The sequence below is a fragment of the Rana temporaria genome, chromosome 1, assembly GCF_905171775.1.
Source record: "Rana temporaria chromosome 1, aRanTem1.1, whole genome shotgun sequence".
In the NCBI taxonomy this organism is placed as follows: domain Eukaryota; kingdom Metazoa; phylum Chordata; class Amphibia; order Anura; family Ranidae; genus Rana; species Rana temporaria.
Genome location: NC_053489.1, coordinates 293588057 through 293613355, shown reverse-complemented (window position 1 = coordinate 293613355; position 25299 = coordinate 293588057). Strand labels below are relative to the sequence as shown.

At 42.6% G+C, this 25299-nt stretch overlaps 1 protein-coding gene across 4 annotated transcripts in view; it reads right to left on the bottom strand.

The window, feature by feature from the left end:
- RCL1 (RNA terminal phosphate cyclase like 1) overlaps nucleotides 1–25299 on the bottom strand; it is a 53838-nt gene that overhangs the window by 5168 nt on the left and 23371 nt on the right. For all 4 annotated transcript variants that reach the window (XM_040357446.1, XM_040357437.1, XM_040357426.1 and 1 more), the window contains 5 exons: nucleotides 20248–20423; nucleotides 18021–18095; nucleotides 13112–13236; nucleotides 9644–9769; nucleotides 9177–9333 (listed from right to left, as the gene is read on the bottom strand). In XM_040357446.1, coding sequence (XP_040213380.1) covers nucleotides 9177–9333; nucleotides 9644–9769; nucleotides 13112–13236; nucleotides 18021–18095; nucleotides 20248–20423 — 659 coding nt within the window. The remainder of the gene's footprint in view (nucleotides 1–9176; nucleotides 9334–9643; nucleotides 9770–13111; nucleotides 13237–18020; nucleotides 18096–20247; nucleotides 20424–25299) is intronic.

Genomic DNA, 25299 nt, shown 5'->3' with positions numbered 1-25299 from the left:
TTTATTGTAAACACTGATTTCTTACACAAATGTCGAAGCTTCAACAATCAGAGCAAAACTATCTTGTGACAAAGACAAGTATCCAAGGGCATTTAGTTGTAAAAAATAAAAAAAATAAAAGGAAAAAAGAAACACCAAATCAATAAAACTAGCAGCAATATTTAAGATATTCTGGCTCAGCAATTATGGTGTAGCTTCACTGCCCCTTAGTGGTCAAAACTGAGAACTGCATTATTTTGAAAGAACAGAAGTTTTTTACTACGCAGTCTCTTTATATAATCCTCAGGGCTCGTTCACACAGGCACATAGCCGAGTTTGACAGGTATGCATGGGCAGATAACATGGCCCTAGGCACACAGACTCTGCGTACCTTCAAACTGTGCGGGCAAGTCTGTATATAGCCGATGTGCATCCTTTCACTTTATATAGGCTATCTGCACACAGCTCATTGTTAATACAAAAAGTTAACAAATGGCTCTTCACGCTGAGAGGACTTAGCGCCTGTGTGAACGAGCCATTAAGCAGGTGAAGGTAGCTTATTAGAATTTAGACCATAATACTGATATAGGTACATAGCAAGTCATGAGCAGATAAAAAGGATCAATGAGATCATACAGCATGCAGTTGAATGTTGACTGAAGATGAATATGTGCAGCAGCCAAAAACCAAGCAGTTTTTTTTCATGATTTTAAAAAGACGAAACAGTAAAGTTAGTCCAATTTTTTTGTATAATGTGAAAAGATGATGTTATGACGAGTAAATAGATACCAAACATGTCACGCTTTATAATTGCACACACGTGTGGAATGGCGAAAAACAACAGTACCTAAAAATCTCCATAGGTGACGCATACATTTATTTTTTTATGGTTACCAGGTTAGAGTTACAGAGTAGGTCTAGTGCTAGAATTATTGCTCTCGCTCTGATGATCGCGATGATACCTCACATGTGCGATTTAAACCCCATTTACATAAAGTTTTTTCTCTTATTTTTATATTATTAAATTGTGTTTAAAAATTAAATTAAAAATGTGATCACTTTTATTGCTGTCACAAGGAATGTAAACATCCATTGTTAAAGTAATGTGGTGACAGGTACTCTTTATGGAGGGATCAGGGGTCTAATAAGACCTCCAATCCCTCCTTTGCACTTCAAAGTATTCAGATCGCCAAAAACTGCAATTCTGAATACTGTATATATTTTTAAATCCGGCGATATTGGCAGCAGAATAAACCGTAAGTGACGTCGCTTCCGTGTTTACATTCAGGAGACTGGAACACAGCCGTTTATGTCTTCGTTACAATCCGTTTCTGTGTGCCGGAAGTGGCGCATCGCGGATCGGGTCTCCTGGTGAGACTAGAGGCCCAGTAGGAGCGGCGGAAGGGATAGATCGAGAAATTGATTAGAGAATGGCAACACTTACCCTCTGCACTGCATCTATGGAAAAGCAGCATTGTCACACTAAATGGCTTTCCTGATAAGACTACAAACGCCTCCCCTCCTCTACAACATAAGTGGAAGGTGTTTTGTAGTTCACAAAAAAGAGTGGATATCACTTTTAGGACAGCAGATTTCTGGCAGGCTCAACAGATTTTTCCGTACTTTCAGTAATGTACTTTGCTTGAAAAGAGAGAACTAATGCTGTCACCACATCTAAGGACTGTTGAGTTGCAATACACAAAGATTCTACAAATTAAGAGTGTTTTTTTTATTTTTTCTCAAATAACTTTTTATTGAAAAGGTAAGATTGTTTACAGCATACAGGAACATACGAGTATGACACAGCATAAGGAGATATAAGGGAATAAGGCACACATCTGCTTGTGTTACGGGTATTCAAGTAGTAAGTAATGCGGACCGTCTATGTTATTAAGACGGTTTTTATCAGTAGAATAATAAAAGTTCGACTGAATTATAAGATTTCAAATGTAAACCTATTAGACAGAGTTAGTAAATATAAAATTACACAAAATCCTAAAAACTCTGCATAGATATTAGTATTAAGCCCCCATGTACATTGGGTGTGTAGCCATGGTGCATGGAGCTGTTGGTGGAGGGAACAGGTGTCCTATGCCCTGCAGCTGACAGCTGCTGTACCCGGATGGTGCACCAAGCAGCATGAACGTTAGAGCATGTACCCAGAAGGCAGGAAGTCTCTATTCCATGCATTAGTTCCTGGGAGCATACTGTGCTAAACATGCACTTCACAAGGGTTGATTTCCAGAGGAGAACACAGTAAGTAAACGGCTTCATCCATGAGAACTGGGGCATGACCGTTACAACTGCAGTACCATGCAGCCTGGAGCTATGCAATTTAAAAAATTGTGCCCGATGTACTTTTTGCGTGTTGCTGCTCACTGAGGTTTTCCTCAGTGAGCAGATTATACAGGAGTATGGAAGTTGTTTTAGGCTCAAAAACACACACACATTGAACTGGATGATCTGTCTTTTTTTCAACACCATTACCTTTGCAAAAAACTTATCAGCTACACAAGGCTAATGATGAAGGGAATTGCAAAGCAACAAAAAAATTCCTCATTTTTTTTTAAAGGTGGCACAAAACCATTAACACTAAAAATGAGCTACATAAAACCGAGCCTCTGAATAGTCTATGTAGCAAGAGTGTAGACAAGTGCCCTGTGTTAACTAGTTTGGAGGCAGTTCTTTATGTAAGAGTTACGAACGATATGTTTCCAAGTGCCAACAGCCAGAACCCTCTGCCAATGAATACAATTTAGTAGAACAATGCAGACATAAAGTCATAGCGTGGACATGTGCATCGACTTGGCAATAAGCAAAGTTTAAATTCTAAACTGACTGAAATAATTGCCAGATTCTGTTGCATGCAACTGGAAAACTTGTCCATTAACCTAAGACATTAATCTAAGACACAAGTATTTGAGATACCACATATTGACACATAGAACCCTTTAACAAAAAAAATATTTTTCTTCATTTTGGATACGAGCAAGGGAGGGTTATAACCAGTCAATTGCTTTTTGCCATCTGTGTTCGATTGGGAAGATTTGCATTCACTTCCTGCCCTATAGTCAAAACAGGAAGAGGAAATCCTTGCAATGGTAGCTCCCCAGGTCACCAGAACTAGTGTCCATTGCCTAAGATTTCCCCTCCCCTCTTTTACTTTCAATGATAAAACAGGACAAGTGGAGAGGATGACTCTCCTAAAGGGGGCACAGACAGCAATAAAAAAACTAAAAGAAAAAAAAAAAACTAATAGGTGTTCTAATCCAAAGCTATGCCATAAGCGACCCTTTCCAGCATTCCATACAGGAGGTATAGTCATTTCGCTGCAGCTTGTCCCTGCACTTTAAATAATTTAGAGTCACCCTGTCACTAGTTGGTTGTGCTTTCTGGGCAAGCAGTCTTATACTGGAATTAACTAAAACCAAATATGAATGAAGGTGCTTCCTACAAAGTAATGTTACCTTGAAATTTCAATGTCTTCTGATGTTGGATAAACAGCAGCGGTCTTCATACAAAACACTTTTAGACACAAAGGAAGAAGCAGCACAAAAGTGACACTGATGGAATTTTTTCTTGGTTTAAATTTGCATCTGGTTGTGACATTCTAGAGCCAGGGATGATCCCTGCCAGCACAGAGACCTTGGGCAGCTGTCCTGGGAACAATGACAGAGCAGATCATACTGTGCAGTCTGTATACAAGCATAAATGTTTGTATTCCAAGCTCTTCATTGCATACTGCAGATACCAGCAGTAATAAAAACACAAAAACACGATTGACATTTCTGGGAAAACCTTAACACCAACAACCTGATTGAAATGACATTACATGCTTTCATTAGGTTTATCATGAACTATTTTAGAGATATTTTTGTGAGGATTGAAGGGGTTATTAAATCCACAACAGTAAAAATCAGTGTGTATTTGCAGTAAATCATGCTAGTTATACTCACTGTGGAAGCTAAGGAGTTAATCCTGCACATTGTGTAAAAGGCTGTTTGGTCGGGTCTTCTGACCCTCCCCTTCTTTCACAGTACCCAAAGACAGTACAGAGCCTTGGGGGCAATCTGCTCATGTTCAGTTTGGTGTGCATTGCTAGAGAGTTTTTTTTCTTGGGTGGGTGCATGTGTTCAGCAAAAGGGCCAATCAGCACTGTCCAGACAGTCAGGGGTCCTGCAGCCTCATAGGTCAGTCATAAGAATGAAAACTCCTCCTACAAGCTTTAAAACAGACATAAAAGGACTGCTAAATACCGCTGATGAGAAAAGGTATTTAGCAGTTTATATTTACTAAAAGAATTGCATGTACTGTGGGAGATCAGACAAAATGAATACAGAGTCCTGGGTTTAGTAACACTTTAACTTGTTATTAATGCACCTAAACATCATATGATCTACTTGGATGCGTTCATCTTAGGCTGGGGTTCACACTAGTGAAATGCGGGAACACTGCAAATCCACTGTGGTTTCCCCCATCGCACCCGGCTCGCACAGCAGTTCACACTGGCATATGCGAACTGCTGGGGAGTGTCAATACATTGTTAATGACACCCCCATTTCAGCTCGCATATCACACTGTGAACTGTCTGTTGGGAATCCGATCTTATAGGTGTGAACACCCATGCGATCCGATTCTGGTGCAGACGAAAGAAAAGGGACCTGTGCGAGTTTGGTCTGAATGCGATGCGATTTCAGCCATACTATCTATGGCTGAAATCGCATGGACGTCGCATGTGATTTGCAGTGCGAATCACATGCAATATCACACAGCGCACTGGCGTGAACCGGCCCTAAAAGAGTTAATACCCTGAAAATCGTTTCAGTTTCTGGTATATGCTGGGGAGTTAAAGCAATTGTAAAAGTTCACACCATCATTTTGCAGAAATGCACGTGATAACGCAATACATTTTGAATGCGCCGTCACAGAAGAAGAGAACAGGAAATTATCAGCTTACAAAAGTTCTGGTAGGATTAACTTTTTTGGAATTATTAAATATAGTATTGAAAGTGTTTTGTTATATTGATACAGAAAGGCCCCTTTCACACTAGCAGACTGATCAGACCCTCCACTCTCCTCTATGGAGTGGAGGGTGTTAAAAGACGTGTTCCAATATGATTTGCCTTGACCCTAGAACCATTCCTATGTAGTAACGGAAAACAAAGCACAAAGAAGGCGCCTCTGGGCGCAGTCGTTTTTACAAGAAAGCTTTAATAGACATAAGTGGTTCCAACTCACATTTGAGTAGAAAATACAGGCGTGGCAATATGTCAGGATGACACTTCAGATTCCTGAGCCATGTAGTTCCTCGGCAGCCGCGGTGTTGTTCCGACAGATGAATACAGCCGGCTCCAGCAGGTGGCCCCAGAACGAGGCATAGAAAGAAGGGAACAGCAGGCAGCAGGGGATGACGTCACCAATAATGGACATGTTTCGTGTGCACTGCAATGTATGGTCAGTCGCGCTCCTTTATCAGACATGTTCCCTGCATTCCACACCTCGTTCTGAGGCCACCTGCTGGAGCTGGCTGCATTCATCTTTCGGAACACCGTGGCTACCGAGAAACTACATGGCTCAGGAATCCGAAGTGTCACCCTGACATACCATTACCATGCCTGTATTTTCTACTCAAATGCGAGTTGAATTACTTAGGTCTATTAAAGCTTTCTTGTAAAAACGACTGCACTCAGAGTCACCTCTCTTTGCGTTTTCTTGCAGTCCCCTGGAACAAGGTTTCTGTTCCACTATGATGGCAGCCCTGCATGCTTCCTTTGAAAGTTTTTTACCCTTTTTTACCACATCTACATAGACTCTTTAAGACTGTGTACACCCCACGGATCGATCTCAGATCCAATATAGATCATTTTATTTAGTCTTATTGCAGATTCCATTGGGACATATATGGTTACCAAGTTATTGCGCCTCTACTTGCTTTATTAAAACGGAAAACAAAGGAATAATAGGGGTGGAAATAGGCCCCAGAGAACAAAGCATCAGCATATGCGGATGACCTACTATTCCATCTCTCAAAACCACTAGCTAAATAATTGCAAAAAACATATCCTCTTATATGGAATATAGAATCATTGTATTATTTAGGAGTACATATAAACGGCAGATGCAAAATTAATGTATGAACGCAACTACGGTCCCTGGTTATAGAGATAATAGAGAACTTGAATAGATGGAGGCCACACACTAACCTGGTTTGGTAGGATATTTACCCTTAAAATAAATGTAATACCCAGACTAATATATATCCTGAAAATCGCACCAAAAGCACTCCCCCAAACTTTTTAATATACACGCAGATTTACATCTTTCGTATGGAAGGATGGAAATGCTAGAATAGCATACAATATGCTGCGTAGAAGGGAAGGGAGGGGTGCTCCCAGACATAGCTCTTTATTATAGAGCAATGCCTTTAGGATGCATTTTAAATTGGTGTCATGACTCCCCATATAAAGCGTGGGTCTGGATAGAGGAAAGTCTGGTTGGCAGAAACTTAGCAGGAGCACCATGGATACCATCCAAGGCCAGGGGACTATCAAAATGGATATCACCACTAACATTGAACACATTGGTGTGGGACAGAATGCATAAAACTGGCAAATAGGCGCCTAGAACATCCCCACTGGCCCCATTGGGAGGGTATCCATGGTCCCCCCCCCCCCCTAGCGAGGAAAGGGGAGCGTTGGGCCCATGGAAATCCGACAGGAATACAATGCGTTCAAGGTACGCCCCAAGGGGTATCTTAATGTCTCAATCTGAACCGATATCGTCAAGGGGGACATGGCGATGGCAGGGTGGATATTACCAAATGATGATTTTTTTTTTTAATAAACTAGAAGCCCCACATAAGGACTTTGAAATTGTTTTTTTGAGTGGACAAAATACCACAACCCCCCATTTTAGCAAAGAATAGGAAAAGGAACTGGATCATATATTTACACTATCACCAAAAAATAAATAAAAAATTATAGAAGCAACATATTCATCCTCTATAAGCGCATCCAAGAGAGGTCATACAAGTTCATGGCCAGATGGTATCGAATCCTGACGCGATTAGCACAGATATACCCATCAGCAGATGACCACTGCTTGAGGGGATGTAAAGAGGGGGGCCCCTTTCTCCATATTTGGAGGTCCTGACCAAAAATAAGAGGATTTTGGAATGAGGTGATCCCATGGATCAAAAAAAATATCCAGCATACCTATAGAGTCAACAACTTTGCATCTCTTGTTTTATGGGACTACCGGAGCCAAAAAATCCTATAAAAAAAAGTGTCACACCACATCTATTAAATGCAGCCAAGAAATGAATACCTAGGTACTGGAAACAGGAAACATGTCCCATCCTTGAGGAATGGAAAAGGGAAGTTGAGGTAATAATGAAAGCAGAAAGGTGGGTGTCCAAGACTAGAAACCAACAGGAGGAATTTAGGAAAATATGGGCAGGGTGGAGACATTATGCTCTAGAAATAGAAAGAGGCCAAATATATCAAGATAATAAATACACAACCCTGCCACCGATTAAAGGAGGGGGAGGAAGGAAAAGAGGAAAGGGAAATGGGATAATGTCATAAGTTTTCATGCCTCCAAAAGGTAAAACCTGAGGTTATGATAAAGACGTGACAAACTACAACATTACGATTATGTATTTGATTAAATGTTATACATGTTGACTGTAGGGGGTGGAGCACCCCAAATTGCTCCCCCTTCTCCCCTTGTGCGCCCCCTCCTTTTTTCCTCTAACATGTTTATGTTTTGGGGGGGGGGGGGGAGGCAGGAAGAGGGGATACCTCACAAAACAGATCACAATAGTAGAGAAACACATAGCTGTGCGACTTCCAGGAGGTTTCTCTTTCTTTGAACTCTTGCAGGAGCCAGGGACAGGCTACATCCCGTCAGCACCCTATATACCCCCTCCCCATCGAGTCTGAGCGGCACACATACATTTTCATTTGATGCCCATAGAGAAGAGCGGGCTGTGTCTGTCTCTGCATAAGCAGAGTGGACATGGCCCAGCCATCTGCCTGCTCCCCAGGTATCAGCAGACAGATTCCCTGATGAGCAGGAGGATAATGGGGCCTAAAAGTGAGCAAATAAGAAGTTCACTGCTAGAGTTATGCTAATCTTTACACAACTTAATGACAAAACTCCTACAAATCTACCCTATGGGGCTGCAAAAGGGCAGCAATAATGTTTTTAGTGCAGGCTAGAAAATTAATGTTAAACGTCAAACTGTCTGGGCAAGAATTTTTTTTCTTTCTAATATCACATTTAATATTGCACCCAATTATTACACCTCCATATTCAAGCACGTCTATATTGTAAATTATTTTTAATAAGTTGCGGATATAAGAGAACTAAAACCAACCAAATGCTGGACTAAAAACATGGCAAACTGACTCCGGAATAAAGGCGGATAAACAAAGCCTTGCAATTGACACGAGTATAGAAAGCCAAGCAGACGCTGACATTTGGAAAGTAATACAGGGAGTGTTTCCAAGACCAGTCAGTACACTAGTTTAGCATTACTAGGCCCTCCCTACTGCACAAGCCTGAAAAACACAACCATTGCCCAGATCTGCTAAAAAGCACTCACATTCTCACTTTTTTTGCGTGTGTGGGGGTTTTTGGAGCTATTTCACTCATCACACATAGGGCAGCCCATCCACCTGAATGAGCTGCCCTCCACACAGCAAATAGCTTTTTTTTTTTTGGAGCTTGGTGCATTTTCTACTGCAATTTTTGGTGCAGCGCATTTCTGAAATGCAAGGAAACAGATGTGAATGGAGCCTGAGCGTTTGTCCACTCCCTTCTACTTGTATAAAGATGGTCATACACTATGCAATCTGATTGTGTATTTAGTGAGAAGGGTGATCGCTGATTGATTAAATTTCATTTAAAAACGTGCAGCTGGGAGTGGGTAGGTAGATGATGCAGTATGTGTGCTGAGGTCAGCTGGTTAAACTCCTTTCTGTGTCATGACCTCTAGTCTGTTAGGAAGACTGAAGCAATAGATACATTTGGAAACATGGATGGAGGACAGCAAGGTATGTGTCTGTAGATTTTATGGAAAGTTTTCATAAAGAAAAAAAAAACGACCATATCCTTTAAGACACAGCAGGCAAATATAAAAGTTTTGAGCGTGAAAGAACATTGAGTCCTAGGAGACAACCGAATCTACTTACTCTGTATACTTCTTCCAAGAGAAGCTTAGCGCAGTTCTTCCCCAGATCTTCAGGTAGCACAACAGAACCCTGTCCCTGAGGGTTTGATGCAAGTTCAGCACTTAGGAAGTATCCTTCAGTTGTTTCTGCCACTAATGATAAACCAAAGCCAGGAGACCTGGAAATGAAAGACAACTTTAAAAAGGCATCTTTAGATATATACTAAGCTTAAAAATGATACAGCATAAGCGTTAAAGCCATTACCTATACAGTTGAGCTTTATATTAAAAAAAAAAAAAAACACAACCACATAATACAAGAGGAATACTGAAAATCCCTCACCATTTTGGGATTTATTGTGTAAAATTCCCAGTTATACCATATTGTTCCAACTGCAGTGTTAATCATAACAAAAAAAACATGTTTTCTAATGAAAAGTATCTTTTGATCCTGATGTTTACAACAAGAATATATTCTGTAATTCTTACTTCCCGGAATGAGTCCCTTTCAGATGATCTGTGTGTATATAAATATCTGGAATAAATCTATTTAGAATACTTCTAGCCGATTCCACAATTCGGTTGCCAATTTGTGGAGAGACTCGAACTGAATATCTGTTGGTCAAGGGTTAAGGAGCCAGCAACAGCACAAAAAAAAAAAAAATACAAAAAAAAGGCGGCTCATCACCACACAAAACTAAAAAGGTCTCCAAAACACACAGCTGCTCGCATAACCAGACAATGCTTTAATGTGTCATTATTACTTCAAGCATGAGAATAAATCTGAGATTTCAATCCCCACCCAAGAAGGAGTTTAAATTATAGCAGTCATTTGTTGTTGGAAAGAAAAAAAAAATGTGATTCTCTATACTATATTAACTCAACAAAAATAAATTTAGCTGCACAATCTCTCCCCCCCCCCCCCTTTACTTTTTATCCTTACCTGGTGGTCCTGCCAGTATCATTACTGCGAACACTCATTCACCAAACGATATCTATGGTGGAGCTGCACTGTCACTCTAAGACTACAGAACACCCTCTCTAACATATGGGGAGGAGTTCTGTAGCCCATAGAGAACAAGGAAGGTGGATAACTACTGCAAAGTTCATTCTTTGCAAAAGGTCTTAAAAAAGACATTGGTTTTCTGGTAAGATCAACTTTTTTTTATTGTACTTGCCCTGAAAGAAGAATGCTAATGTAGCCATCACATCTAAACGCTGGTAAGATGCAATATACATTTTTGATCTTCAGTTTAGATATACTGTAATTTCACTTGGCAAATTATTGGAAGCAACAAAAAAAACAAACACACACAGGGCCAGTCTGCATCCTTTACAAGTGGTGTATTCCTCTCACACCACACTGAAATCCACCATATGATTAAAAGGGTGCTGCAACGACTCATAACTGCCTATGGTGTACAACATAGATGAAAGAAATCAGCACATCGACAAGCTTTTTTTTTAAAAAGTTCAAAGCACTCTACTTTTGTATGATCACAACATTTCGAGACCTGGCATATCATAATCCGCAAATTGTGCAACCATAAAATAAATCATCCATCAATAGCAAAGAGATCTCCCCAGTGCCCCCCGACTCAACTTTCCCTCCTAAATGGTAAAATAAGTATTTACAGCTATAATATCAAACCTGTTATTGCAATATGAGCATAATAAAAGATATAAATAATATATAATGTGCAATTTGTGTTTGAGACAATGCACATGCATATTAGCAACACAGGCCAATACATGCAAGCAGACTAGTACACCTAGCAAGGCTATGCGTATTAGCATTGCAGGACTACCAAATGTATTGTAATTCTCATCTACAGAGGGTATAGTATATCTAGGCTTTTTGCGCAACTCTCCTAAGCAGCAGAACTTTGAGAAGATTTGAAAGACCAGGGAAAAATAAAATAAATAAAAAGAACAAGAAATAAAAAGGAGGCACAGAAGCAAGAGAGGACCATGTATGTTTAAAGCGGAGGTTCTGCGGGTTTTGCTTTTTTTTTTTTAATTTTTAAATGTGCAATGCATGGTAATATAGCTAGCTAGGTACTACTCACCTGCTAGCCGCTCGTACGTCCGTCCGCTCCGTTTTCGTATAAAATAACTTATAAAAAATACTCCTGTGCTTTTCCATCTTGCTTGTGGGCATTTTGAATCCCACAAGCAAACACTTCCTGATTCCTTGACGCCCTCATCACATGACGCGCTTTGCGAGTCATGTGACCCGCTTCCGGCGTCAAGTGACACCTAGCTATTTCGGATGGTCTCCTGTGAGTTGTGAAACGTCACTCCCAGGAGACCTTGCGCACAGATCCCATTACGCCTAGAGTCGTCGGGGAAAAGGAGCGACACGCCCACTCCCCGCAGGGAAGAAGACCTGGAAGTCATGAAGAATACAGGTAAGGGTACAGATTTAAAAAAAAATGACAACGCTACAAGGATTTATTAAGGCTGCAGATAGGATAGCTAGAAAGTTCAGTTTGAGGGTGAACCTCCGCTTTAACTTGAAGATATTGTAAACTGAAAACCAGAGTTGCATCAATAATAGTGCCCCCCTCATATAGCATGTGCATCAATGTATTGCATGAAACCCATACACTGTGCATGCTTCCAAAGGGAAGAGCCAATAGGCAGAGTTAGTGCACAATGTATCGAGAGACATCATAGGGAACTAGAAATTAAAAAGAAAAAATGTTAGACTAGTGTTCATTCAAGAACTATGTCAAGGAAAGGTTTGTATCTAAAAGGCCTAGTGCACTTTTTTCCCCCCTAAATTAAAGCTACCCAGTGTACCAATAAACTATAAAGGTACCTCTGCTGCAGAAAAGCAAAGCTATATATCCTAGAGCAGGCGTTGCCTCATCCTTTAGTGTCTCCTATTGAAAAACTTTCCATTAATTCATGCTATTCGTCCTGGAATTTGGGACGTGATAACTGTTTGTGAACTAAGGAAGTAGTTCAGCAGCTGACTTCATTAACACACACCATGCACCTGCCCGTCCCCTCCAGGAGATTGCCCCCACCCACCTCTGCAGTTTTATGCTTCTCCAGCGAAGGCGGTCAGTGAGCGCTGTTCCTCTATACACTCCACTGATTGATCATTTTGTATGTCATCTTGTATAGATAATTCATCTGGCAGAGTGTGCAGGAGCTGAGCGATTACATAACAACCATTGTGTGGCAGAGCTGTAGTACTGAAAACAGGAGAAGAGTGTCCCTAGACATCTGTAAAGCTCACCATACACTACACAATCTAATTGTACAATCCCCATTAGACATACGAGCAACTATGTAATTCAAGGGCCTGACCAATTGGATAGGCATGTTATATAGTTTTGGTAAATCTAAAAAGGATATTGTACAACAATTGTACAACTGGATTGCATCGAGTATGGCCACCTTTATACACCTAAAATCAACTAGTAGCACTTTGGGTGCCATCAATGATTAACGGCACCTCAAAAGCAGATGCAAACATTTTGTTGAGAGCAAAAATGCACATACCCCAATGTGCCAACATTGCCCCATGAGCTACTTTGCCGTGTTTTCCGCATGTAGGGCAGTCCATTGAAATCAAGACTGCAACAACATTTTGAACGGAGAGGTGAAGATTCAAAGCTTTAATGAACAAGGTAAGGGAGAGATAAGCATATTTGCATGACTTGGGCAGGAGAAAAAAAAATAAAAAACACCATAGGCTTCTATTGATTGTGAAAATTCTGAAATTCTGTGAAATTGTGAAATTCTGCCAGAAAAGGTGAACTAGGCCTTAAACTCCCCAGGACTGCAGCATGCCACTGTTGGATGTCTCTCCAGACTAGATTTCAATGTGGTCTAAAAGAGACAGGCAGCATCTGATGTAAATACTGTGGAGCCATACAGAAGACTGTCAGTATAATATAGTAATGCATAGAATTTCTAAAGTTGCTGAAGTAAAAAGGATACGCTACTCCTCGGATACGCTTTATTTTGCCGGGATCTGTTAAAAGAACTGGTCTCAGAACCTTTCTTATTGGACAGGAAAAGATTACCTCCCCTCCTCCTCCAGGAGGCATTCCTCTCTTCACAATCTAGAAAAGACAAAAAATAAATAAAAAATAGGACTTGTGTACTCACCATAAAATCCTTTTCTTACAATCCATTAAAGGAGTTCTCCAGGCTAAAACTTTTAACCCCCGCTGTGCCCGGCTTGTAAAACTATACATAATAAACTTTCACTTACCTGCCTACGATCCCCCGTTGTTCCGATATCGCCGTCCCGTTCTCTGGTCCCTTCCACTTCCTGGGGGTCGGTGACTCACAGTGCGCTCAGCCTATCAGCGGCCGCAGCAATGTCCCGTCGCGGCCGCTGATAGGCTGAGCGCACTGTGAGTCACCGACCCGCAGGAAGTGGAACAGACCGGGACGGCGATATCGGAACAACGGGGGATCGTAGGCAGGTAAGTGAAAGTTTATTTTGTATAGTTTTACAGCCCGGGCACAGCGGGGGTTAAAAGTTTTAGCTTGGAGAACTCCTTTAAGGGGACACAGGAAGTCTTTAATCCAAGAGTTATATTGCCACCTACAGGAGGTTTGGACACAGGCAAACAAAATGTTTGGGCCAGTTAGGTATAACCATCTAACCATCAGGATGTCTGCATGCAGCATAAATCAACATAACCAACGTGTGCCATTATATCCTCAAACAGCAATTAACACAGAAAATACTAAACAGCGTCACAGAAATAGCGATGCATAAAAAAAAAAGTCCCAGAAATCCTGAGAACAGAAAAATGTCCAGGAAAGAAGAAGAATCCAGTGGAATGCAAATCCTCCAAAAATCACACAATACACCCATGGGTAGAAGAGAAATCGGCTGCTTACCATCTCTCTCAGCATATGGTCAAACAGGGCTTTCAGAGTTAATGAGGCGTAGCCCTAGCCAATGGATTGCCACTGCTCCAGACAACCATGAAGCATGTAGAAATACATAAAATCTATCCATCTACTTACAACATCCAAAAGCCTGAAACTGCTTCACAGCGCATATATTACAAGTGCATAGATTTCCTATGGGCTGCTTAGGATTAATTCCCGCTCATCCATCCAATTGTTTGCAGTGCATGATGTCACTCCCGAGGGCCCCACCCAACTTGTTTCATCAGATAACGGTTAGGGGGTAGTGCTGTTTGGCAATTTACTGAGATGGAGTAAATAGTATATATGCATCTTTTTTGGGCTTCGCATCACAAGCTGGTGCTAGCAGATACACTAAAGAGGATATATGCAAGCGCAAAGATTTTTTTATTCATATGCAGCATAAAACGGAGGGGTATGACTTATGCCCTTAATGGTCTTGAAGAAAAGGATTTCACAAGTAGTACAAAAATCCTAATTTCTTTTTCTTCCATTGAGAGATTTAGAAAGTCTTTTAGGATGTCCAAAAAGCTGTTCAGCTGAGAAGTGGGCAACACAGCAAACACTAAAAATCCTAAGAAAAACAACAGAACTGGGGACTAGGCCTGCAGCTCTGGGAGCAAAAACAGGGGGGCCCTAATGAATACAGGACTGTCCCCTCCATGTGTAGAACTTGGTGCTAGGGGTACAAGGAGCAGCCTTGGGTACTCACAAAAACACAGGCAAGCTGGTAGCAGGTGAGGATCAGATAGCTGGAGGTGACCAAAAGTGAGTGGCTCTTAGCAAGCAGCAGAGTGACATGGAGATGCTTAGTTAGCGCTCTATGGCTAGAAAGAGAACAAAGTGTACAAGTGGATGACATCCACATTATATCCCAACAGCATTAACCCCTTTTCTTAGTGGAACCCCACAAAAAAAACGAGAATTTCAAGCAGTGGCCTATGTAGTGGAGGTAGCACCTAAGGTTAGCCCGATCGACCAACTCACAAAAGGTGGCAAGACCAGCAGTTCTGGAATGCTAAAGTGTTTTGTGTGTAAAAGAACGAGTCTGGAAATCATCCTACACAAAACCCAGTGCTTAAAGGTCAATTCAGGCTATCCTTGCAAAGTTCGAGGTCCAGCAGAATCAGGAACTAGCACTCTAAAAGCATGGCTATGATGGAGGAAAGCTCTACCAGAGGTGTAGAGAAGAGTCTTGATTTAAGAAAAAGGTCAGAGAGAAAAGGGAAAAAGGTGCAAGCAAAAATAGGTTAGTCTTTCACATTCTCCTATTCCATCCACTAGCAGACAGCAGTATAACCTGAAGGTCAAAGACTTCCTGTGTACCTCAGGCGGTATTAACTACTTAAGAATCAAGCCTCTTATGGTTTGAAAGATTGGTGGTTTACATGGAGTAAATTTATACCCAACATGTAATGCTTCAACATTGTGCCCACTTGTGGAATTGCGACAAAAGTTTATTTTTTTTAATTAAACATTATTTCCCAGAAAAGTGTACAGACAAACTTTTATGCCGCGTACAAATTTTTTTTTGGACTTGATTCTTGTCAAGCCTGTACGACGGCACTATAAAAAAGGGGAAGTTCCATTGGGATGGCGCCACCCTTGGGGGCTGCGTTTGTAAAAGTTTGGTGAGAGACGATTCGCGCTTTTCAGTCTGTTACAGCGTGACGAATGTGCCATCTCCATTACGAACGCTAGTTTTACCAGAACGAGCGCTCCCGTCTCATAACTTGCTTCTGAACATGCCCGTTTTTTTCACGTTGTTAAAGCCCACACATAACCGTTTTTCATGACATGAAAAACGACGCAAAAAAATAGAGTATGTTCTAAATTTTAAATGGCCATTTTTCACGTCATGAAAAATGCTCTGGAGCCGACACACTGTCGTTTTTAATGACATTAAAAAAAAATGCATTTTTCACATCATGAAAAACGGTTGTGTGTAAGCAGCATTACCCTTAAAAATCTCCATAGGCAATGTTTAAAATTTTCTACAGGTTACATGTTTAGAGTTACAGAATTAGTGCCAGAATTATTGCTATAACGATTGCGGCAATACCTCACGTGTGGTTTGAACACCGTTTTCATATGCGGGCGCGACTTGCGTATGCATTCTCTTCTGCGCGCGAGTTTGGTTTTAAATATTTAAAATTTTCAACATTTTTATACCGTCCTTTAAAAAAAAAACTTCCACTTTAAGGCTCACACTGGGGCGCTTTGCAGACGCTATAGCTCTAAAAATAGCATCTGCAAAGCACCCTGAAAGAGCCGCTTCTCTCACTCCATTGCGGGGGTTAAAAGTGCCCCACTGGCAGCCGAAAAGCGTCGCAAAAACTACGGTAAAGTGTTGCTAAAAATAGTGGTGCTTTACCGACCATGCCACTCCAGTGTGAAAGTAGCCTAAGAGCATTGGGCGAAAGTAACGGTTGACATCGCTTCAGCCCTTTAATGCTATGAAGCCGAGCGGGGACCCATCTTTCCCTCACTCTGCATCCATGCATTGAGTGGAGGGGACGCAATTGTCGGCTTTGGTAAGCGGTGGAGACAACCGGAGCATGGCTATAGGAGGCTCTCCCGCCCCCGATAAAAAGTGTTCTTGCGGCAAGTCCACCACCGAGACCACTTTTATCTTAAAGCGCACAATCCGCGGTTTTTATAATACCAGGGTTATGGCAGCTAGCTGCTGCTATAACAATGGTATTTAGCATCAAACTAGCAAAGTATAAAGACGGCGGCGGTGGACGGCCATGTCTTGGTAGGTTTGCAGTTGTGCCATACTTTTCCCAATTTCGGGTGATGGATTAAACAGCGAGATGTTCAAAGCTTGGGATATTTATTAAAACATAACCCTACTTTAAACTTCTCCCAAACTTTATCCCTGACCTGTCTGGTGTGTTCCTTGGCCTTCAGGATGCAGTTTGTTCACCAAGGTTCTCTGACAAACCTCTGGAGGGCTTCATAGAACAGCTGTATTTATGCTGAGATTAAAATTACACACAGATGAACTCCATTTACTAAAAATTGAAAACCATTTATCATTTTCCTTCCACCACAAATATGTGCCACTTTGGGGTTTTATGTGATGGGCAAACACAATAAAATACATTTAAAGCGGGGGTTCACCCGAAAAACAAATTTTTAACATTAGATTGAGGCTAATTCTGGGAAGCACAATCGGGTGTTTTTTTTTTAAAATCAATGCAGTACTTACCGTTTTAGAGATGGATGTTCTCCCGCCGCTTCCTGGGTATGGTCTGCGGGACTGAGCGTTTTTATTTGATTGACAGCCTTCCGACCGTCGCATACAGCGCGTCACGAGTTGCCGAAAATAGCCGAACGTCGGTGCGCAGGCGCCGTATAGAGCCGCACCGACGTTCGGCAACTCGTGACGCGCTGTATGCGACGGTCGGAAGGCCGTCAATCAATTAGGAACGCCCAGTCCCGAAGACCATACCCGGAAGCGGCGGAGAACATCTCTCTAAACCGGTAAGTACTGCATTGATTTTAAAAAAAAAAACACCTGATTGTGCTTCCCAGAATTAGCCTCAATCTAATGTTAAAAAAAAAAAAAATTCGGGTGAACCCCCGCTTTAACATTTTTGGTTGCAACATGAAAGAAAAAAAAGAAGATGCAATCAAGAAGCCCAGGACCTCTGCGACCTGTTGGTGCAGTTGACCACAAGGGAAAGGCAGGTAAATTTGTGTCTGCCCCTCTGTGGCAAATGAGACTAGAAGCGACAAGGATTTTGCGACTTTCGGTTACTGGCTTGTAAAGCATCTGATCAAACTGATCTTGTATTTGAGGGCTGCACAAGCAGCCGTGAGCTTGTTATAACCACTTGCTTGCAGGACATTTTTATACATTTGGTGGTCAGCAAGTGGTCAACAGAGAGAACACTACCACCCTATGCCTTTACTTTGGATAATGTGCACATCATACAAGGTGCAACCTTACCTTCAGTTCAAAATGTTCACCATCTATTCCAAACTTTTTCAGCAAAGGAATAGTTGTGGCTTTAAGGGTATCCACCTTTGAAATAAAAAATAAATAAAGTATAAATATTTCATGCAATTAGGATCTCATTTTAAAAAGAAACGTTATGGTTAATCCCATTTCTTTTTTTAGATTTACAAAACACAAAAAAAATACTTAACCACTTAAACCCCGGACCATTTGGCTGGCCTAAGACCAGACCACTTTTTGTGATTTGGCACTGCATCACTTTGACAATTGCGCACTCGTGCAACATGGCTCCCAAATAAAATTGATGTCCTTTTTTCCCCCCACAAATAGAGCTTTCTTTTGGTGGTATTGATCACCTCTGCTGTTTTTATTTTTTGCACTATAAACAAAAATAGAGCGACAATTTCGAATTTTTTGCTATAATAAATATCCCCAAAAAATATATATAAAAAAAATTAAATATATATAAATGCCGATACATATTTCTGGTTGGGAAAAAAAAAAGAAAAAAAGAAAATCGCACTAGGCGTTTATTGATTGGTTTGCGCAAAAGTTATAGCGTCTACAAAAAAAGGGGATAATGTTGGGGCATTTTTACTAATATTTAAATGTACTAGTAATGGCGGCAATCAGCGATTTTTATCATGACGACATTATGGCAGACACTTGATGCCATTTTGGGACCATTGACATTGATGCAGCGATCAGTGCTAAAAAATGCACCGATTACTGGGGGTTAATCACTAGGGGACACTGAAGGTGTCAAGTGTGTCCTAGGAGAAGCTTCAAAACTGTAGGGGGGGGATGGGCTATGTGTGACACAACACTGATCTTTGCTCTCAATTACAGAGAGCTGTGATCAGTGTCCTGTCACGAGAAAGAATGGGAAAATGCTTACATCAGCTGTGAGACGATAGCAGGTATCCCCCGCGGACATCGCGTCCGCGGGACCCGCAGTCGGACTCACGGCAGGCCACAATGCCGCATCTTAAAGGGGACGTACAGGTACGTCCATCTGCCCACAGGAGCCATTATGTCGACGTATATAGTCGTGCACTGGTCCTTAAGTGGTTAACAAAGGGACATTTTATACAAGGTGCACAAATGTTTGCAGAGCATACTAGCTTGTCTAATGAGAAAGCACTAGCTCCACAGTACAGTGGTAGTACATCTGAAAAAGCTTAAAGTGGTTGTAAAGGTTTGCATTTTTTTTTATTTATTTTTTTAAACATGTCATACTTGCCTTCACTGTGCAGCTCGTTTTGCACAGACTGACCACGAATGGTATTTTCTGGGGTCCCCCGGCGGCTCTCTGCTTCTACCTGCCTGAGATAACCCCCTCTGGGAAGCGCTCTCCCAAGGGGGTCACCTTGCGAGTGTGCTCCGAGTCCTGCATTCAGCGTCCATAGCTGCCGAGTACAGGACTTGACCATGTCCCACATGTCATTGGATTTGATTGACCGTAGCACAAGCCAACGGCTGCGCTGCTATCAATCTATCCAATGAAGAGCAGAGAAGCCTAGGCAAAGGAAGAGGATGTTCACGACGCAGAACTTTCCAGGGCTCAGGCAAGTAGAAGGGGGGCTGGTGATAATATTTTTTCATCTTAATGTATAGGGTGTATCAAGGTGAAAAAACATGAACCTTTACAACTCCTTTAAAAGAAAACATTAAAAAATAAGGGGAGAGAAACAGTCCTCATTTTTTAAGCAACAGGTGCCAAGCCTTACTCTAGCAAGTTACCTCACAATATCAACTGGCTGAAATGGAGCCAAGAAAAAATGTGTTTTGAACTGCAGAGTTTAAATGGCAGGAAGAGCGCTCCGATGGTCTACTATGGTGTTTAAACCATCTAAAGCCAGATGTAAGATTTTGGGTTGATTTAGGCATTTAAAAAAACAAATGAGACTGCTTTATATAGGTTGTGTGTTCTATAATGGTATATAATCTTTGTTTCAAAGATAACATGACAAATCAGCTAAAGAAGCTTGCTTTGCAACTCCCTTTGATCAAAACCCTTCTACTGAGCACTCAGGGATAAATCACTCGAGAAAAAAAACCAAAAAACAAAGCTCTCACTTGTTCACTGTGTAACTTGTCAGTCAACATGATATAGCAGAAAAGAGGGCACAGAAAAACAATGAGGGCATTAATTCCCAGACTGTAAACTAGCTTGATTGATTAAAAGAAAATCTTTCACTCTGGGTTAAGATCTTACCGAGGGATCGACTTGATCATTAGTGACCCCACGAAGTGTAATCCTTAATGGATGTTTCATAAAAGGGGCTAGGCAGATGAGACTTTCCAAATAGTAGCCAATTGAACGTTGGTTGTTGCAGTCATGTTCTAAAGTTCCACCAAAGAGGAGACCTGGCTGATAGTACAATGATGTTCCTAAAAAATAGATAATCAAAATTAATACAAACAGTGACATTCATTAATAGGGTTGTGTGATAGTAGCAGCATGGCAACACAACATAGATATGTAAAAAAAATTGTGCATTTTATTTTTTTTTTATTTTTTATCAGCCTTTTCTCCATGTCATTTAATGACAGATGAGCAAAGTCAAACATTCATGGAAAATTATATAAAGAACATTTATCAAAATGGATAAGGCATGCAGCTAAAATGGGACAAAATTCGAGATTTTCCTAGCTTGTGACGGAAAATATTGATTATATGAAGACAGGAGGCGAGTATCTTATGCATTATCTATCTTTAATAATGCCCATAGCAGAAATACAGTAAACATTTATTGTAACTTAAAAGAAAAAATTCAAAGAACTACCCTTCCCAGCAGCCCCTGGGCCAGCGTAGCCCCTCCCAGACCGTAGCCTATATAAGGGACTGTCTGAGGTAACCTATTCCTCTTTCTTCATGCGAATTAGTGTAAACAGGAACTGAAAGTCCAATTAGACATCTCCGCGGCTGCCGGGAACCTTCCGACCGGAACACAACATCTGAATCTGGAGGAAACGAAAGGACAAGGCCAACACGGACCAACTTCATCCGGACCAACTTCATCCCAACGGGGACTATAGGAAAACCAAAACCATTCGGAGCCGACCGGTCAGTCGTCTTCAGGAACATGGACCAACGGATTCAGTCAACGGCATCCCGACTCCGGATCTGGAACGTAGTAGGAGCCTCCATCTGCGGTGAACTAAACCCATGGATCGAAACGGAACAGCAATCCCGACGGGGTTAGTGAAAACGAACTCCCGGGGCGTATCAGCCTCCGACTTGCAGGGTGTGTGGTTCAACAGTCTAGAACGAGAGAGAGACAACCTCGTGACAGGGTTGGGTCGGGAGGGAAGATACTCGCCTCCTGTCTTCATATAATCAATATTTTCCGTCACAAGCTAGGAAAATCTCGAATTATACCTCAGACAGGAGGCTCATATCTTATGCAAGTTCAAAGCTATAACAATGCATATATAGATGATAACAAATGAAACAACTACAAAATTGATATAGATATGTGTTCCTCCGATCCAAGCAGAATTGGCGGAAAGCAATCGTGGTTACCAGTCCGCCGCTAGCCGTAAATCCTATAGGGAGCCGCCCGGGGTTATGACCTAGGAGCCACCGCTCCTCTGGAGGTGTGGGCGCCCACGGGGTTACGTAAGACCCTGCCATTTCCATGATTGATCGTACCCCTCTGGCTAGCGTAGCTGAGGAAACCGGAAACTGAGGTTTAGCGTAGGAATGAGGAGTAGGAAGAGATGCGAAGATCGCAGTGGGACCGTGAAGGACTAAGAAATCCGTAGATAACGGAGTACGATGTGCGGGGAAGAACGGGTAGAAAAAACCGATGAAGTCCCGCCGCTGTCCTACGCACGACGGAAAAAACCCCGACTCCGAGGCGGGGTCCGACGCCTGGAATGGCCAACGTCGTGACACCCGATATGCGTCTGACAGAATCAGACACGAGGGGGCAGTAGCTCAAACGACAATAACCTCCGACAGAGTGAGATTGTCCCCCCAGTCCTGGCGCGTGGTCAGGATCACTGATCACCTCCCAAGAGCGTTGATACCCTGGGTGTGATGGGCGTTGAAACTTAACGCTTACTAAGTCGGTACACCATGGGTGTTATCCCACCGGTAGTAAGTCTACAAGGGAGCGGTAGTCCGAGTTCGTAGCGCGGAAGGCGCAGGGGAGCTATAGGACCTCCCGGACTCAAACGAGTCCACCAGGTAGTTGGTCATCTCAGACGAACGGCTTCATGAGGTTAACTTGTCGTTGATCACCAACTAACCCAGCGTCCTCCGGATGATCGAAATGTATATCTAGTCCCAAGGCCTAGATCAAGGCAAGTGGAACCCCCGTTATAAAAGAAAAGGTTGCTGTCCGTGACCGACACCCCGAAAACCCAACCATGCGAAGAGAAGTAGGACGTGCGTCGTGAATAGAGGGTGCAGATCCCCGTACAGACTGGGGAAAGAAAGGATCCCATAAGGGAGCAAGAGCCAGGAACACTGACCGGTGCAGTCGTCAGTCGATGGAATTGGGCGGGTAACGAGAATTCCAATCTAACACCATAGCGGAAGTGCCTGGGGTACATTTCGCAGCTGGAACGATGTCGCGTTCCAGGCAGAAATGTCAGAGATCTTGCTAGATCCGTTAGGATTTTGGGTCAAGGACCCCCCAAGCGAAGGTCGTACTGGACCGCGGATACGGTGTCCATACGCAAGAACACACCGTAGGTGGACGTGTGTGGCATTAGAGTCCTGATGGCAAGACGGTCGTCAGGATTTCCACGTGTGAACGTGCAGCAGAGACTCCGCTGTGGGCCACGCCCCTCCTGTGGACAAGGGACCGCATCGAGTACCCCAACCGAGGTGGTTGGCAACCTATTCCAAGATGAATCCGTCGTGGAGTTGCAGGTGGACCTGCCGTGCCGTCTGTCGACCTGACGTAGCCACCACCGTAGTTCAATTATGGCTTCCGTGTCCAGAGTGACGACGTCTGCACAGTGAAGCCCCTGGCAAAGACGTAGGGACTGAGACTCTGAAGGTCTCGATAGTGAAAAGAAGCTGGACAAATGGCCTGGATTAACGCCGGAAACAGGCCGACCAGGCGAGCCAGTCCGCGTAAGGATACCCGTCGTTAGCCCAGCACGATACTGACCTCGTGCAGATGGCGGCCAAGTGGTCATGGGTAGCCGAAGGATCACTAGGTTGGTGTCCACCAAGAACCCTAAAACTCTACCTCCTGAGATGGGGAGAGGAGAGATTCCCCGTGATCTATGGGGAACTGTCCCGGAGGCGTGTTCGTTCGCCAGGCGAGGGGTACGAGCCATTAAGAGTAGGTCGTCCAAGTAGATAATCAACCTCACCCTTTGTGTCGCAGAATGTCGTCACTGTATACAGTAATTACGAGAGATTTCTCAAGTTACTACCGGGCGATAACCGCCCTCCTTTCCTGACCAGGAAGACGTTGTTGGGGAAACCCGGGGAGAGCGGGTCCGCCTCCACTATCGCTTGGGTGAACCAGAGGCCCTGCAATTCGTTGTCTATTAGGGCGGTGTTCAGGTCTGAAGACCGAGGAAAGAGGGGCTAGGTCCATCTCCGGTCCTATAATCCTGATAGACCGGCACTGTACCGTGTTAGACTTTGATGACGTTTGGTCTCATCCGGGATGGAATAGAGCCCTGCCGTCTTGGAATATCTTAATCAGCGTGATCCCGACTAGCCTGCCCTCGGTGGTCGGACCGGGGTCTGATTCGGCTAGGTGAGACAGCTGGGGAACAAGCCACGTTAAGATTCGAGCGGCGGTGTCCAGTCGGACCCGTAGTGTCCACGCATCCCAGGAGGCGACCGCCCGTTGGGCCCAGCCCCGATTTGGGACAGGTCAGTCGGCTGTTCAGCGGCGTGGCCTGCTCACTAAGGTGTGGGATGATGGTGATAGGTCCCAAAGATCCAAGGCCCTGGTCTGTATGATCCGAAGGACCTCTCTATTCCCAGCTTGGGGGATTTCCCGTGTATGGTGGGATACCCCCAGGGTATGGGGTTCACCTCGGGAGTGTGCACAGCCATAAATGGTAAAGGAAGGGGGTTACGCCCTGAAAATGATTCGGTGAGTTTTTCGACCGATCTCCGGGTCCATTATGTGATATATTGGATCACTTTGGGCAGAGGTGCCCAGTCATCGGAGTGTGGATGGCATATCGCCCCCGGATCTATAATGGCTCTCTACGAGAATCCATAGTGTCACCCTGGGAACAGGGTTGGCGTCGTCATAGAGCGCCATGTGCCCACTGCCCTAACACTCATCATCATTCTCATCATCTACAACCTCAGACTCAAGGTGTTAGCCGCCTCAGACTCCGCGGACAACTCTGGAAGAGTCCACGAATGGGTCTGGCTTAGTCCGTCTAACGGATCGCTGCCTCTGCATGTGCATCTCCCCGAGGCTCGGGGGTCGGTCGGAGTCTGGGAGGGCAGTGGGTCGGCAGTCCGGGTAGGGTACTGCCTGGGACATATTATTTACTTCCCCTGTCGGGGAGTCAAGGGCCACAGAAACGTGGCAGCGTTTTGGAACGCCCAGCCCTTCTCAGGGGCGGTAGACCGTTGCCGGATGGTCCAGGCATATGGTGTGCAGGCCGGGGTAACCGATGCCATGGTCGTAAAGATTGGTCTACCGATCAGTTTTGGCAACTGTGTAACACTGTTGAGATTTGGCCTCCTAGGACTGTGTCCACCCTATCCGGGGTACCGGCATGAACAATGCCATGATATTCATTAAATTGTAGAATCTTTGTACAATTCAATACAATTTTTTATACATATTTGTATAATTTATTTATATAATGAATATATAATTTGTATAATCCATCTATAATTTATTATTTGTAAAATTGAATAATGGATTTAGTTATATATTATAAGTAATAATATATATTAATAATAATATCATTAATAATAAATGTATTTATTCATTCAATCCTTAGATAGTTATTTAATACATTATTTATTAGGAGTATGTTGTAGGGAATAAATTCCCCGTAGATAAACATGCTATTTCTTTATTTGATTTATTGATCTATCTACATATTGATTATTTATTTATTAGGATAAATAAGGTATATGTTCTAGGGAATAAATTCCCCAGAAATATAATTTGAGTATATATTGAATTATTTATTGTAGATTCGGTTATTTAAATTATTTAATTTATTTATTTATTTATTTATTTATTTATTTATTAGATATTGATTCATTGGAATGAAATAAATATATTTATATATATATATATATATATATATA